The sequence below is a fragment of the Centroberyx affinis genome, unplaced genomic scaffold (genome assembly GCF_046629955.1).
Source record: "Centroberyx affinis isolate AG114_WGS23_722 - 3 ecotype Tasmania unplaced genomic scaffold, CSIRO-AGI_Caff_v1 ptg002265l_1, whole genome shotgun sequence".
NCBI classification, from domain to species: Eukaryota; Metazoa; Chordata; class Actinopteri; order Beryciformes; family Berycidae; genus Centroberyx; species Centroberyx affinis.
In genome coordinates this window covers 55,497-72,500 of record NW_027280552.1, presented here as the reverse complement: position 1 = coordinate 72,500, position 17,004 = coordinate 55,497, and the positions used below count along the sequence as shown (strand labels likewise).

Here is a 17,004-nt window from a genome sequence, read left to right as displayed (position 1 = left end):
CTGCAGGGGAAACCTAGCTATGGATATGACTGGAAGCTCTGCTCTGCAGTTTCAGCACTGATGCCCATAAAAATATAATTAACCTCCTGAAATGGCACCTCTGGCATCTCTTTCAGCTGAGGAAAATGGAATCATTCCCCATGTTACTGCCTTCTGACCCTCAAATGCCAGCTTTAATATAACATAGAGCCATGTAAGCTACCCACGCGTCGTACGTTATGTTTACACACCTTGCATCACGTTTAGATGCACACAACTTCAGTGCAAAATATAAGGGAACCAACAAAACTGACATAGACAAATGGAAACACACAAAAACACAAGCACTCTTCTCCTCCCACACACTCAAACACTTCACCCCACCAGATAAAACACCAAGATACAGTATAAACACAGACTTGTTCACACGAACACAGACCTACTTCCCACTGCACGCACACACACACACACACACACACACACACACACACACGCACACACACTTATGCACACATTCTAACCCTAACCCTACAAGTAGACCAAACCCTCTCCACATAAGGATTGAGGTCAATTCATGTTCACTTGAAAATGCTAAGTGAAAACTACACTACTCATTGGCTAAAGCGTTATTTTTCAATTATTTCATTCAAGATAGGATATATGAAGATTTTCAGTTTCTGGACTTTAAAGAAAATCCACTTAAATTGTTTAAATGAAAGTTAATCTGCTTCAACCCCACACTCACAGTCGCTGCAGTCCAGACTGGGCTTGGAGCTCATCTTGATCTTCTGCTCTAGGTTCTTGGTGATGAAGTGGGTCAGGTCTCCATCATGGCTGACCGTCCCCTCCAGCTCCAGAGCCGAGGAGATTGTGGCCCTCCGTCCCTCTGACTGGCCTCCTCTGCCCCCTCCCCGGGCCCCCGAACCACCTGTTGAGAATACGCAAACATCAGCCATATCCTGTCGTAAAATACAGTGGGCAATGGACCACGTGTTTACATATGGCAACCTCCTTAAATGCCATTACTTTTTTCCATTAGTTTTCATTACTTTCTTACTTTCCCCAAGTGTCTCTTTGTGCGTTTGTCCGTTCAGGAGAAGGAGAAGAGGGGTGAGGTAAACGGCAGGAAACACTTTTTTGTGCAGCGGTCACAGTGCATGGTACATTTCAAAATTCACCAGCTACTTCCACTGTTTTATGAGCCAACAAGCTTTAGAATAGAACAGGATCTCCAAATGATGATGGTTGCTAACCTTCCAAAGTGGCTGGAAAAACAAACAGCCACAGCCAACATTTGGCTGGTGGGCTGCTGCTGATCTCCTCCTAAAATCAGCAGTACAAATATAAATCTACCTCCACACGCTTGGCTGATCTCATCCAGGCTCTTGCTGTCCTGCATGCCCCGGACGATGCGGTCTCTCTCGGGCACGTTGCGGACCCGGACCTGGGCCATGACATGGGGAGGGCAGGGGCTGCTGTCTGAAGGAAGGAGGGGAGGTGGAGGGGAGGAAGACGAGGCGGTGCTGGGGCCAGGGGCCGAGGAAGAGTAGTGCCGTGAATACTAAAACGGAGAAGAGAGAGGAGAGGAGGCAGGAGGAGAGGAGAGGAGAGAGGAGGAGAGGAGAGGGGAGAGGAGAGGAAAGGAGAGGAGAGGGGAGAGGAGAGGAGAGAGGAGGGGAGACAGGAGGAGAGGAGAAGAGAGGAGAGGATAGGAGAGTTGAAGAGAATGAGAGGAGAGGAGAGTTGAAGAGAATAAGAGAGGAGAGTTGAAGAGAATAAGAGAAGAGAGGAGAGGAGACAAGGAGAGGAGAGGAGAAGAGAAGAGAAGAGAAGAGAAGAGAAGAGGGGAGAGGAGAGGAGAGTTGAAGAGAATTAGAGAAGAGAGGAGAAGAGAAGAGAAGAGAAGAGAAGAGAAGAGGGGAGAGGAGAGGAGAGTTGAAGAGAATTAGAGAAGAGAGGAGAAGAGAAGAGAAGAGAAGAGGAGAGGAGAGGATGGGAGAGGAGAGGAGAGGAGAGGAGAGGAGAGTTTACTGCTCATTCAATCACAGTGACAAATCCAGAGAAAACTGCCAGTTCCAGGAAATGCTACTTCATAACAGCATTGATTAGAGCCTTGGCTCTCTTGTTTCTAGCTTGGGGAGAGATGTTTTTCATGTACACCTGTAGCTAGGGCTGGACGATATCGCCTGCGATTCATATCACTATATACTGTCACATTTACCTTGCCAACGATAAATGAATAATTTGTTTATTTTTCCAACCGCAGTGCAGAAATACTACATTCACCATTAGTGCCATAAATATAAAAAGTATGCTTTTATTTTGAAGGTAAGCCCACCTTACTTCACCCACCATATATTCTATCCTTCTCTAGCTGGCTTGACACAGCAGATTATACAGTGTTCTTAGGCTATATTTACTTTCGGTCTATACACTAGCTACACTACTTTGAAGCGTGACTCAGTTTAACTGAAGCTACACAAATGAAACTGTTTATGCAAAGTTGGCTACTTGAAAAATGTATTTACTGAACATACCGACATGTAGAAACTTTGGTCGGTGAGTGAGAGTGCCACTGTCGATTTTGGTAAATTTTTCTGTATATCGCTCAGCCCTAGCTGTAGGTAGCCATAAATATGCAGAATCATAGAAAGAGCCTATGTAAACTCTCTTTTCAAGTCAGTATTAAGAGACAAGCCAGGGTTTCAATTTAAACATCACCTCAGACAAATGAATAAGCCTTTTGAAACTACAACAGCAGCACTAGAGGACGCTGGTATTAACAGAATCTAATCAGGAGCAGTCAGGTCCTCATGGCTCCGCAGCCTGAGATAACATTTACTGCCATTGGCTTTGGTTCAAATCCTCCTCGTGACATTTGTTGAATATTATCCTCTCTCGCCCTTCATTCCCTTCACTCTCCACGGTACACAATCTAATAAAGCTGAAATGTCAGAAAAATCATCTTACAGTCCACTCCAGGTCTGTACTTCCTCCTGCACACTGCCTCCCCCGCTCTCTCTCCATCTTCTCGTCCTCCTCCTCGTCCTGCTTCTCCTTCTCCCCCTTCCGCTCCCCCTCCCCCTCCCCCTCCGTCTCTCTGCTGCCAGCCTCTACAGTCTCTGTTTCTGTCTGCTGTCTGTTGTTGTCGTCTGGGCTTCCTCGCCGAGACGAGTCTTTGGAGTCCGTATGGTGTGACGAGTCCCCTGGCGGAGCTGCACCAGGGGGCTCAGCAGTGGCGTTAGAGGCCTCTGGAAGCTCTGTGTCTTTGGGGCCTGATTCTGTTTCTCCTGTGCACGTGGCAGTGGGGAAGGAGGGGGTGTGTAATGACTTAACGTGCACTTCAGAGTCCAAACTGGATGACGTTGAATTCTGCTCCGTCTCTGTGTCGAAGCAGCCCTCTCCGTCATAAACTCTCCTCTCCAGATCCACGTGGTTCTCCATCTCTCCGGGGGAGCCGTCCTCTGACCCGTCCCCAGGACACGGCACTCTGCTGCTGCCCCCACATTTCAGCAGGCCCGGGGCGTGAGGGCCGTTCTCGCTGCGGGGCTCTGAAGACAAGGGTGTCGCGACCCCGTTAGCCGCTTCCGGCACTTCTGTGCCAATCACAGGGGAGAGACTCATCCCTCCACCTGCTAGGGACGGAAGAGAGAATGTTACTTGAAATCGATCAATCAGAGGAAGGATAGGATCCAAAAAGCAGTGCTAGTTAGAGCAGGGATAATAATCCATAAAAGAATGAGAGTATTCTCCCACATGCCAAAAGGCTTCAAATCCATTCCACGGTTTTCATATCTTTAATGTCTCTTCTTTGAACCAACAGTAAATAGATTTGTGTGAACACTGCGGTTCAACTCTAGGCTTCATCAGGTTTGCTCAATGGCTGAAAGAAAGCGTTCATGAAAAGTGGGAACTGGCAGGTTTCCATTCTGAGGAGGGGGCCGGGGTGAGGGGCTGAACTGGGAGTACAGTAAATGTGCAACTCAGTTTCAGTTCTGCAATTCAGGATCTGCTGATGTCACTGTTCTCTCCTTGTTTATCCTTCCAGTTTCGAGGTCAGAACTTCCCAGTTTCCCAGTCTTGAACTGAAATGCAGTGAAACCATGGGTGTTCTGTTTGAATACTCTGTAGGTGTCCCAGTTTGAAGACTGCATCCTTATAAACATTTCGTATTGTTAACATTATGATCTCGGACGGTACATTTGCTATTCAGCCACAATACTGTTGTGAGGGACAACTGTGCCATTTCCTGGACGACTGTATTAGCCTGAGTATGAGATGACGTAACATTAGGTTGCTATCACTAGCTTGGACAGTTAGCTGTATTTGCTAGCTAGCGTCGCTATTCAATAAACCACATTATTGCCTTCATGCAGCGGCGCTTATGAAGGATAAACAGAAGTCCTGTGCATTGCCTACATTGGGATAAAGCAGTCAAATGGACAGAAAAGGATGAACGGGAGGTACACAGCTATATGTCAGCGTCAAGGAAGTTGATATACTGCTGTCATTAGCCGCTAGCTAGCTCGCTATCAGCAGCAGCCAGCCAGATGAACGCGATGTTGTTGATTGATGTTAGCGCAACACAGCTAACGTCAGCTGGCTAGGCCTCGGGATTAAAATGTTTTCACTGCTCGCTCGTTATTGTCTGACATGGACACACAACACAGGATATATTACGGTAACGTTTACGGTTATCTACCGTCTGAGTGATACGATAATCCCACAAAGCGTAATTTAATTCATAAAAAAAAACCTACCAGTGCAGTTTCTATCCTGAAAATGTAAGCAACAACCGAGTCCGTTCTGAAAATCCTTCCCCGCGGATTGTGGTACAAATCCCAAAAGTTCCGCCTGGCAAAAATAATAGTATTTCACTCGAAGTCACAGCTGTGAATGAAAATTACTGATGCCAACTCTTTTCCAACAACATATTAATATGTTACGGAGTATACGATCTAGTGAAATAAATATTTTTTTATACAGTATATAGCCCACAAGTTTTCACTGTTGTTCTTTTGCATTTAAAACAGACATACATATTTTCAGAGCAGTGCTCATGCTGCATTATGTCTATAACAAACATTTAACTCCTGCATGATGCTAGTGTGTTTATTTGGCTACATTCACATTATCTCACTTTGGTTCCTCCTGCATTTATCTCTGTTTCCCACAGATGGAGACAAACTCCACAGCCCCTTACTCCCCTTTTACTGCTTTGAGCTGTGTGTTTTTGTTTTTTGTACCAGGACCCTGACATGACCCACGTGTATCATTAAAAATAATTACCAGAATGGTTGTTAAATATATTTTAAATGCTTATAAAATACAAGGATTGCTTTGTTGTTTTCATACTGCAAATTATAGAGCAGCAGGGTTTCCTAGTGGGTAGAGAGGTCGCTCTTCAACCTGAGGATCTGGGTTCAAAACCTCTTATTAGCAACCATCTGCCTCGCTGAAGTGTCCTGGCACAAGACACTGAATCCCCTCCAGCTCTAGGGTCGCTGTTCTGTACCGTGACCTCTGACCTCCCAGTGAGAGAGGCAAACAACAAGAGAATTTCCCGGATCAGGATCAAACAAAATATTACATTACTTTCCATTATTGTCCATTAACTCTGGGGACTTTTTGTGTCTCCCAGGTGTAAGAAAACAAAGTGACAGAGGAAGCTGTTTCTTCTACAGCCAGAGATAACAAGAGTCACTTTGACTTGCTTGTGCTTATGTAATCTTCACTCACTGGCCTGCAGCAGCCACTTTGCATTCACTATTTAATCAAGTTTCTTTTTTTACACACTTTGTTCGGCTTGCTTCTACCTGAATTATGTAGACTCCCTGTTGTTCCTCAAATTGCGCCGTCCTCTTGTTTGTAATGTCTCTACTTTTACGGCCTTATCCTTTGTGAAGCAGCTTTGTAACTTTGTTTTGAAAAGTGCTGTATAAACAAATAAGTTATATGGTGAAGCAGCGGCGTTTCAACTTCACGCCATGGGTATCAGCCACGTTACACTCAGGCGTCTGCTCGTCTGCGTAGCCTGAAGTTCAGAACACCTGGAGGGAAGTGTGTGTGTGTGTTGTATGACTCCTCAGACACAAAAAACTAACTGTTCCACCATTAATATGATACAGTGACCAGTCTTGTGCTCAACGTTTGAGTTATAACTCTGAACGTGTTTATTATCAGTTGTTTGGAGGGCATAACGATTAAGCAAAGAAAATTCCCATAATTGTAAGTAACACATGTTGATCACACCTCACCACTGTCTTTGAGAGACTATGGAGGAGACTATGGAGGATTCTGTAAGCCAGTGTACTTACTTATTTAATTAATAAAATAAATGAATGAAGAAATAAACAAGTTAATAAATGAATACAGAAATAACTACATAAATCAATATGAAATAACTAAAACTAACTATAACTAACTAAACTAACTATAACTGAGCTAAAACTAAATAGATAAATACATAAATAACTAAACAAATAGGCAATAAATGAATAAAGAAAGAAAAGAAAGAAGGAAAGAGAAAGAAAGAAAGAAAGAAAGAAATAGATATGAATAAATGAATTACTGTAATAAATTAGTCTGAGTACTGACATGAGCAACACAGTGACAGTGTTTTTTATGGATGTTGCAACTCACACATGCACACACACACACACGCACACACACACACACACACACACACACACACACGCACATCGTGTTTATTTGAAGCATAGTTAGACTGGTAGATCATCTCTGCTGGCAACAAGATACAAAACGATTTCACATGAATCTTGTTTTTGGGGAACATAATGAGATATTTAAAGGCCCCCTCAGTGACATCGTCATCATCATCGTCTGAAAACGGCTCATCTTCTTCTCTCTCATTATCTCCGTTGGTTACGATCCTCAACACAGCGAGGAAACGAGGGAAAGCAGGGGAAACTAGGGCAAGATTCACAGTTGTGTCTATTTCAATCAGCCATCACAGTAAACTGGTGTTCCTCTTTGGCTTTATAAACCATTGATTAGCTGGAAACGTGTGTTTGAAATTATTTAAATTGATGGTGAAGTGACTGGAAGGGGGTTTAAATAATGAGTAAGGCTCGGTTTACCCTGGCTGCCTCTGTAGTGGGAGGCAGGCCAGCGTCTGTGGCTTTGGAAGCCTTTGAATGCGGTCAGAAATGACAAACACTGCTGAGAGAAGGAGAGCGGATTCAAAACCACAATGTCGCCACATCTAAAGATCTTGTAAAATTTCAAATCTGCCCCACACATCATGGCCAGCTGCTGCCTCTCTCTCTCCGTGGGGCTTCTCTCCTTGTTAGATCCCAATTGTTCCCTCTCCCTTTCTGTCAAACATCAAAGCCAGATACACTTACCTAAAGAGAATTAGATCACTGGAATCTAACAAAGCCCCTATATTTTCCAGAGTCTCAGCAGAATGTTCAATAACCACCGTGACCCTTACCAGACTTTTTTAAAAGAAATGACTATTAGAGAGAAGATATTTTGAGGTGCAAAACTGCCACAATAAAGGAAACACTTGGGAAAATGAGGGACACAAAGCAAACTGAAAGCACGTGTTTCCATACTGATGTGGTCGCTAAGACAATAAAAGTCACAGTGAAGTGAAAAATGACTTTTTCACCTTGTTAGCTATTTCTCCATGTCATAATATACATATCTATTAACAGTAAATACCAAAAAATTCACCAAAAATGAATTTTCTTGTATTTTTATATCCAAATCCCATTACTTTTACTTCCTAGAAAAATGTATCTTCAATGCTCACCAGCAGTAGGTGTAAATAAAAACTCCAACCAATAAAACCATCACACATTTTTGAACAACCCTGCCCCTTCGCCCCTCCCATCAAATAAGTCTTTCTCTCTCTAACTGATCTCCCATTGGTTTACACGTGTGCATGATCCCTCATCGCGTTATGTCCCGCTCCAAAATCAACAGTTTCAACAGGAATTACAACACATTAAGGAAGAAAAATGCTCTCAAATGCAGTTTTATTGCGACTTGAAAGCCACACTTGGTGACTCGATTACCCAGACATCACGTAACATGACATCAGACAACTGCTCACTTTCAGGACCTTCTTAGTGGCTTGGGTGGAGAAGTGAGGAAAGTCATTTGGGAGCAGGTTGACAGGATGACAGGCAGCAGCAGTCATCGTCGGTGAGTCAAGTTTTGTATGAACAAGTGATGACCAAGTGTTGTATTCCGGCCTCAAGTTTTGATTCAGTGCAGTGACCATACTCCACACCTAAAATTAAGTTGGACAAACAGGGCGAAGCTACAGCATTTAATTTAGTGTGGATGGGACGCTCTCCTCTGTTGCAGCACTTTGTGATTTAGACTGATAAGCCAGGAGTCATTTATATAAAGAGCTTGCCTATTGCGGCTTTAAGCAGTTAACATCCCATCATACTTAGGCTCATGTTTAAAAATGCTTGGCCGACCCAGTTGCCTGTTATTTTGGTTAGCATGGGTTGAGGAAGAGATCTGAGCTCATCGTTGGGGCTTGTTTGGCAGAAGATTCAGTAACAGAGACCCGCTCAGACTGCTGATGTCAGTCGCAAGTCTTGAGGCACAAGTCTCAAGTCAAGTCTCAAGTCTAAAATGTAGATTGCCAAGTCAAGTCCAAGTCAAGTCCATGTCATTAATGTCAAGTCTCAAGTCTAAATGTAGAACAGCAAGTCATGTCAGAACAAATCAAAGAGTCCAGCATCAATTTAATATCTTTTCAATGCAATATGGTTTTAATAGGATGAAAACTTGGTAAGAGCATCATGAGTTTGATTTCTATAATCAGTTTCAACTTCAATAAATTCAATCATTCCATACAAATTCAGAAAACAGAATTTAAATTCAGTCGTCTGCTGGAACAAATCTCATCACTTTCATTTACACAAACACAAGATCTCAAGTCAAGACTTTAGAAACCTTTTCAAGTCATCAAAGCACAAGTCAAAGTCAAATCCCAAGTCACCAGAGCCCAAGTCAAGTCAAGTCTCTAGTCTTCTCTTCATGCAACAAGTCCAGTCTCAAGCAATTAAAATTATGATTAGAGTCTGACTCAAGTCGAAATCAAGTGACTCAAGTCTCCACCGCTGATGTTTCACAAGAAAACTCTGGCTCAGGAAACAGCGGCATGGACGTCTGAGGGAGAGACATCATCACCTAGAAGCACACACACGTCAACCGTGATGTTCTTGATGTTCTCTGGCATTAGTTTGGGAAGAAAACAGAAACTCTGAGGCGGCTCTCTGCACATGTCAGTCTAAGAAACGAACAGGCAGTCTCATCCAGAGCAGTCCAAGAAAACTTCACAGAGAGGCAGACTACGGCTCGGCTGCAGCACACAAACCCCTCATTACGTCTAAAAAGGCACTTTTGCGAGTGAAGTGGTGCAAAAGAACACGGTCATCGGTCTACTCAGCAGTGGAAAAAAAAGTCATATGGTCGGATGAGTCATTCTGAGCGGCACATGCCAGAAAACGTCGGCATGTTTCCTACGGTGAAGGGTTCTGAGGCTGTGTTATGGTGTTGGGTGTGTTTTCCTGACATGCTGTGGGTCTTCTGAACCCCTTAGAGGAAGGTAAACACCAATAAATACAAAGTCTGTCTGTGTGATGACAGCTGAAGTATTTCTATCCTGATGGGAGTCGAATCTTCCAGGTTGACAAGGCCTCCATCCACAGGGCAGGAGAGGTCACTGAACGGTTTGATAAGCATGGAAACAATTGTAAACCAGACACCATGACCGTCCCAGTCACCACATCTCAACCCATTTGAGCATTTTCCAACACCAAATGATGGAAGCTGTTGTAGAAGTATGGTGTTGCATCCCTCCGGTAGAAGTTCAGACACTTGGAGAATCTATGCCAAGGTGCACTGAAGCTTGTGGTCGCACAAAACCTTTTCAAGACACTTTATGTTGGTGTTTTCTTTATTTTGGCAGTTATCTGTAGCTGATATAACTCAGAGTCAGTTAGAGTTTGCTCTGTTTAGATCATCACCTTTTAATCACCTAAACTCTGTCCGTCTGTCTGTCTGCATCCATTTGGCTCCTCAATGGGTTGGCCAATCAATCTGAAACTTTGCATTGAGCACTGGCATAGGCAGGGACTGACAAAGCTGATTTTTAAATTTTCCCAAATTTATGCTGTTTATGCGCATTTTTGGCAAGTCTGCGCAGAGTTGTGGCACGCACATCCCTGGGTATGGACTAGTAAATGTGATTAGTCTGAAAATAGGGGTCAAATCCCACCTTGCTAGACCGCTTCTCTTAAAGGAATACTTAAAGTTTTTAGGAGATTGGCCCGTTAATCAATTGACCTGTTAAGTAACGAGAACATAGACACCAAAATTATCCATATGTCCTGGTAAAATGTCCTGGTAGAGTGTAGAGTGATGCACTATCTTGAGTGATAGTAGGCGACTAGCATTATCTCCAAAGGGACAAAATGAGAACTTGTAGCAGCTCTTAAACTAAATGCTTAAGTGATTGTAAATGATACAGGGTTAAGTCTGGCAGTTTTGTGTAGGAGACTGATAACATTTACATGAAATAGGATACAAAAATAGCATATATATACATATTTTGAAAAACCAGGTACTACTCTCTCCTCGCACAAGACTTAGATGATTTTAGTGTCTGTGTTTTCATCACCTAACAAACAAGTTGACGGGCCAAACTCCCTAAAACTCTGTATTTCTCTAAAGGAGGTCTGCTTCATAATAATACAATTTAAACAACATAATTATGGCATCATATCTACTTTATTAGACAGTAGAGACTAGTAGAGAAGACTGGAGAAATTCAAACCCATAATGTTGCAAGAACATGGCTGACACTTTTTGTCTACCAGAATGCCCCAGTGGGGAAATATTTGTTATGCCTCATTCCCATCAAAATATAATACTGTGGTCCACTTATTTCCTTTTAATGCATGGTTTTGTTTTGCTCAGAGCCTTACTGCCATATCCTGTTTCTCGGACTGAAATCCTCCTAGTCTATTAAAGCAATAAACACCCGCAAGGAGATTCTTTTCAGCGGTTATGGTAACGACCTTCATCACCAAAATAAACTTCCTCACAGGTATTGAGGCTTTTATACTGCAGTTACCAACGCATGACTACAGTTTAAAAAAGTTTTCCTCAAGTGTAGTTTAAATACAACAGAATAAAAGACAGCACAAAACAAGAAAGATCGCTGACTAGCTTCTGAGTTGACATGGCAACCAATAAATCACGGATCGCCGGGTTATCGGCACGATTGGAACTCATCTTTGACCAATCAGATTGCTTGGCTGTTGTTGCAGCTGTATCATATTTCATAAGAGAGTATGCGGTTCCTCTGGCATGCGAGAGGTATGGTGGTTTGATATTGACTGGTATTACACTGTTTTGGAATGAAGACAGTGATGGATTGTGTGTATGGAAAATAATATAGTGCTGGAATGGCTCTTATAATAATCCCTCAGATATGAATGCATGCATGTGTGTGTGTGTGTGTGTGTGTGTAGTATGTGCATGCATATGTTTCTGATAGGCGAAATAAACCCACAAAACACAGAAGTCCTCATTTGAAAGCAGACCTTTATACATATTTACAAAAAAAAAAAAACGTCTCCTTACACAAGAGCGGATCAGTAGAAGACAGTTTGGTTTCGTTCTGGAAAATCACAAGAGAGGAATACTGGCACAGAGACGTAAATATAGCAGAGCGGAGTGAAATACATCAGGGCTTCTAATGAGCGAGGAGAGGCTCTGCACCAGGCCTTTGAGGGAAACACTAAATGTTTAAAACGGTCCGCCGTTAAAAAAAAAAAAGAGTCTTTTAGGAGCTCTGCCATACTTGTGTGGTGTTTGGATCTGGCACAAACACACACACACACACACACACACACACACACAGACACACACATTCAAACAAAGAGTTGTGTCTGTGCAACCTTTGATTATTTTTTTTAATATTTGTTAGGTTGTTGGATCTGACACACAGATTTTCACGCTAACACTCAGGCAGGAAAGCACAGGCAAAAAACAAACTCATGTACATAAACACACACACACACACACGCACAGAGGAATGCACGTACACACACACACACACACACACACGCACACATATTTGTAGGGTTGCTGGATCGGATGCTTCCACACACTTACACACTCACACACACAAGCAGACAGAAAATACTTCCTTATACAGCAAGACAGTCTCTTTCTCTTTTCTTTCTCTCTCCACACACACACACACACACACACGCGCACACACAGAAATACACACACACACACACACACACTCATTTTTGTGGGGTCACTGGATCGGACGCTTCCACACACTTCTGCACTCACACACACACAAGCTGACACAAAATACCTACTTATACAGTGAGACACTCTCTTTCTCTTTTGTTTCTCTCTCCACACACACACACACACACACACACACACACACTCATTTTTGTGGGGTTGCTGGATCGGACGCTTCCACACACTTTCACACTCACACGCATGCATGCATGCAAGCAGACACAACATACACACACTCTCTTACACACTCTCTCTTTCCCCTTTCTTTCTCTCTCCACACACACACACACAGAAATATATGTGCACACACACACTCATTTTTTGGGGTCGCTGGATGGGACGCTTCCACACAAATTCCACACTCACATGCATTCAAGCAGACACAAAACACTTACTTATACAGTGACATACTTTCTTTCTCTTTCCATTCTCTCTCCACACACACACACACACACACACACACACACACACACACACACACACACACATACGTTCAGAAGTAGCTCAGCGCTGGTTACTCTTTTCATGTGGTGGAAGAACCGAGCTCCATTTTAATTTTCTCTGGGCTCTCCCGGCTCGGAGGAGGGCGGCTGGTTTATTTTTCCAGCAGCATCAAAAGTGTCTTAAACTCTCCATTTGGCAGATTTACTGCTTCGGCCTCTGAACTTTCATTTCAGCCTCCAACACACAACGTCCAACACACACACAGGCGCGTACTGTACACACACACACACTCAGAGGGCACACAAATAGACATGCACACAAAGACACACACACACACACACACACACGCAGAGTGAAATAAGGGTCCGGTTTGTGAGAGGTCACGGTTGAACTGCGGACCTGATCAAGGCTGCGAAGCCTTTTTCCCCAAACACTCTGACCTCACAACTGGTGAAACAAGCCGCTTCACTCCAAATTAAACAAATAAATACCACTAAGAAGAAAGTTAAATAGAGGCGGAACAAGTCGTGTTGGTTTAACATTTAAACATTCAGAGCAAATCACAATTTAGCGCCTCGCCCCGAAACACTGGAGTCTCTCAGCTCCCGCAGGCTCGAGTCCGTTTGACGCCACTTGTGTTTTGTATTTTTCCCCCCAAAGTTCCCACTTCTTGTAATGAAGGCTTCTTTTCTGTACATTGGGCCCCGCTTTGACATTTCTTTTTTTCCCCCCCTCATGATTTACAGCCGGGTTTCTTTATCAGCTGGAGCCTCGGGATCCGCAACATATATATATATCTCCTCTCCTGTTGTTGGGATCCACGAAAAAAGTCGGCCCCATGGCTCATTCTGAGAAAACAGCCTGTACTGTAAAGAGTCTCGTGAGACAACGCAGGCCGTTCGTTAGGTCCTCTTTAAAACTTGTTTTCTTCCCATATATCAAAACACTACAGAAAATCTATTAAATTTTCATACGTATGTTGAAAGTTTACATGGTTCAGTGTGCTGAGTAACATCTCACCAGGGTTTGAAACTCATTTTTTGTCCATTAGATGCTAAAATATGCTAAACATGCTAAAATATATGATTTTGAGCAGTTTAACCCTCTACACCCCATAGCGCCTGTTCTATATTTCACTATAGTGTCCAAGAGCGCCCGTCATTTTTAAACCAAAAACTGAAAATCAAGTTATCAGCTTTGTTTTACATATACTTCAAGTTGTCATCGATGAACCGGAACCGGAAAATTTATCTGGTGACACTGAGACGTTTGATATTCCCCGGGTTTAGTCGTCCTCCAGCCGTAGATCTAAAAATGGCTGCTGCTGTGCTGTGAGACAGAATCTGACCCGCCGTGTGTAGTGGAAAGTTACGAAGACATTGTGAGTTGAAGTGTTTTGATGGAAATAGCTTGTTCTTGCTCGATAAAACAAGACACAAGATCACCTTCACTAACCAGCGGGACCTACCTGGCTCTCACCGCCGGAGAGGGACACTGTTTTCCGGGAGGCAGTGCGCCGAAGAGTCGGTAGGAGGACATTTGTTTGTCGACTATTACTGTCTGATCTTATTACTGTGTGGGTTGAGGCGCTGGAGGTTTTGTATGGATTTCGAAAGCTTCTCGTTAGCCAAGATCGGAAGGATCTGTTTTGTTGTCATACTGTGAATGTTGACACTGAAGTAAGGAGACTCCCTGAATCGCCTTGCCATGTATTTGGTACCAAATTAAAGGGAAAGTTGTGTTGATTGTCAATTTTTTTTTTATTTTTGAGATATAGCTGTTTGTTTGGAATGAGCAAGAAATTCTACTGGGGTCTAGAGGGTTAAAATCCTGCTCAGTTGCCTGTCTAAGTGGCTGATGGTACTAACAGGATTACCAGACAAAACTAAAAATCTACTACGTTTGGAAGATAGTTGGTAGTAATTTCAAGCCCTGGTTTCGACCCTCAGACCCATTAAAACCATTTAAAACACATTCAACAATTTCAATAAAGACATGAATGTCAAGTGGAAAATACAGTATAAGCGTTCTTTTCTTCGTTCCTGAAAAAGCGTATTTTTTGTCGGTGGAAGGTTTTCATCAAATAGCAGCAAAACACTTTTTTTTCTGGAATTGACTGAAGTTGTCTGGCACAAATGAACCTTAACATGTTTTTTTTTTTTACTAGATCTGTACACCATGTGAGACTCCAGGCAAGCCAAACAGAGACACTGGGTCGTCATTTCAGTCCACTTTAAGAGTTTTTCCATTCTGTATATCTACACTGACGGTCTTTCTGTACCTTCTGCACTGCGGCCGTGGTTCAACGACAATGTCAAACACGCCTGCGAACCTCACCGCTATGTTTCTGTCACACCCCACACCGAGCAAAACATAAAGGAAACCTCTCCCGCTCTCCCGCGTCAGTATGGGAACGGCACAGCGGATCCGTAACCTCATCAAAGCCGCTCTCCGTGCTTTTTTCATTTCCTTTCATCTTCAGTCTCTTGTGGTCGTCGTCTGTCGTCTTGCGGTCGGACCCCACCTATGTGGAGTGGCTAACATTTCAGGCAAACAAAAACACACTCATAGTAGGTGAAGCATATGAAGGGGTGTCATCCCAAAATGCAATATATATATATCCATTTGGGTGGTTAAAAATGATGCGTAATCGTTATTTACGACCCAATTACATTCTCAAAAACGGTACGATTTTAAGCAGATTTCCCCCCCACCGCCCCCATAGCTAATAACTTTAAAGCAGCAATTTTTTTTTTTTTTTGAATATATAATTTTGGAACAGCACTGGGTTTTTTTTTTTCTGATGCTAAAAAGAGACTCCCCCACATCCACAGTCTCCTCTCAGAAGTCCTTTAGAGTCAGTCGGCCTCAGTGATTCGCTTCCTTCATTCAACATGCGACGCAAACCTAAAGCATCCCACCATCGTCTTTTTTTTATTCACAAAGTCTTTTATCCGAGAGCTTCGAAAGAGTCCCGTCTGTCCAAATCCTGTGTGTGTGTGTGTGTGTGTGTGTGTGTAGCTTAGTGTGGATGTTTGTCACTGTAACGTATGGATGTGTGTGTGTGTGGATAAGTACACGTGCATGCGCGATGTGTTTCTGTACATATGTGTGTGTGTTTCTCAGTGTTTAAGTCAATGAAAATGTGTCTGAGTGCGTGTGTGTGTGTGTCTTTAGCGTAAGTCAACAAAAATGTGTGTGTGTGTGTGTGTGTGTGTGTGTGTGTGTGTGTGTGTGTGTCTTAGTGTGTAAGTCAATGAGGCTGCGATGCGTTCAGGCGCTCCTCGGTGCCCTCTGCTGCGGCTTGCTCCTGCTCTTCCTCCCCGCCGCTCTTCCTCCTCCTCCTCCTCCTCCTCCTCCTCCTCCTCCTCCTCCTCCTCCTCTTCCTCCTCCGTGCTTGTGCCTCTCCCCCCTCTGACCCTCCTTCTTCGGTTCCGTGTCGCCGTGGCGACGCTGGTTGCGCGGCGGGCGGTACCCCAGCGCCCGGCAGTGCTGGCCGAGGTTGCCGGGGTGGATGAGCGCCATCACGTCCTCGTACCAGGGCTGGGCTCCCGCGTTCTGATTGGACGGCGGGCCGGACGAGGAGGCGGCGAGGAGGCGGTTGGCCGAGGGGCTCCAGACGGCGAGGCGGACGGTGACGGCGGTCCAGTGGAAGCCGTGCTCCTCCAGCTGGCAGTGGTAGACGCCGCCGTGGGACAGCTCGGCCCGACGGATCAGGACGCCCCGCTCGATCACCACCAACTGGTCACCCGACACCACCTGGAGAGAGAGAGAGAGAGAGAGAGAGAGAGAGAGGTAGAGAAAGAAAGAGGGAGAGAGGGAGTGAGAGAGAGAGAGAGAGAGAGAGAGGGAGTGAGAGAGAGATTGTGTGTGAGAGGGAGAGACAGAGAGAGAGACAGAGGGAGAGACAGAGAGAGAGACAGAGAGAGGGAGAGAGAGACAGAGTGAGAGAGAGAGAGAGAGAGAGAGAGAGAGGGAGAGAGAGAGAGAGACAGAGAGAGGGAGAGAGAGACAGAGTGTGAGAGAGAGAGAGAGAGAGAGGGAGTGAGAGGGAGAGAGAGACAGAGTGAGAGAGAGAGAGACAGAGAGAGGGAGTGAGAGAGAGAGAGAGAGGGGGAGAGAGAGTGAGCGAGAGACAGAGAGAGGGAGCGAGAGAGAGGGAGAGAGAGAGAGACAGAGAGAGAGAGGGGGAGAGAGAGAGAGGGACAGAGAGAGAGAGAGACAGAGAGAGAGAAAAAATAAGGGTGAGAAACGTGAGAG

At 44.2% G+C, this 17,004-nt stretch overlaps 2 protein-coding genes across 2 annotated transcripts in view; both read right to left on the bottom strand.

The window, feature by feature from the left end:
* The window catches only part of borcs6 (BLOC-1 related complex subunit 6), a gene marked incomplete at its 3' end in the record, with an annotated part of 6,739 nt that extends 3,136 nt beyond the window's left edge, over positions 1–3,603 (bottom strand). The window contains 4 exon segments of the mRNA XM_071532866.1: positions 725–907; positions 1,333–1,540; positions 2,970–3,009; positions 3,011–3,603. Of these exon segments, the coding sequence (XP_071388967.1) occupies positions 725–907; positions 1,333–1,540; positions 2,970–3,009; positions 3,011–3,603 (1,024 nt within the window).
* A 7,959-nt stretch (positions 3,604–11,562) lies between these two features.
* sema3h (sema domain, immunoglobulin domain (Ig), short basic domain, secreted, (semaphorin) 3H) overlaps positions 11,563–17,004 on the bottom strand; it is a gene marked incomplete at its 5' end in the record, with an annotated part of 49,407 nt that continues 43,965 nt past the window's right edge. Inside the window, one exon of the mRNA XM_071532867.1 lies at positions 11,563–16,503. Within this exon, the coding sequence (XP_071388968.1) occupies positions 16,018–16,503 (486 nt within the window). The remainder of the gene's footprint in view (positions 16,504–17,004) is intronic.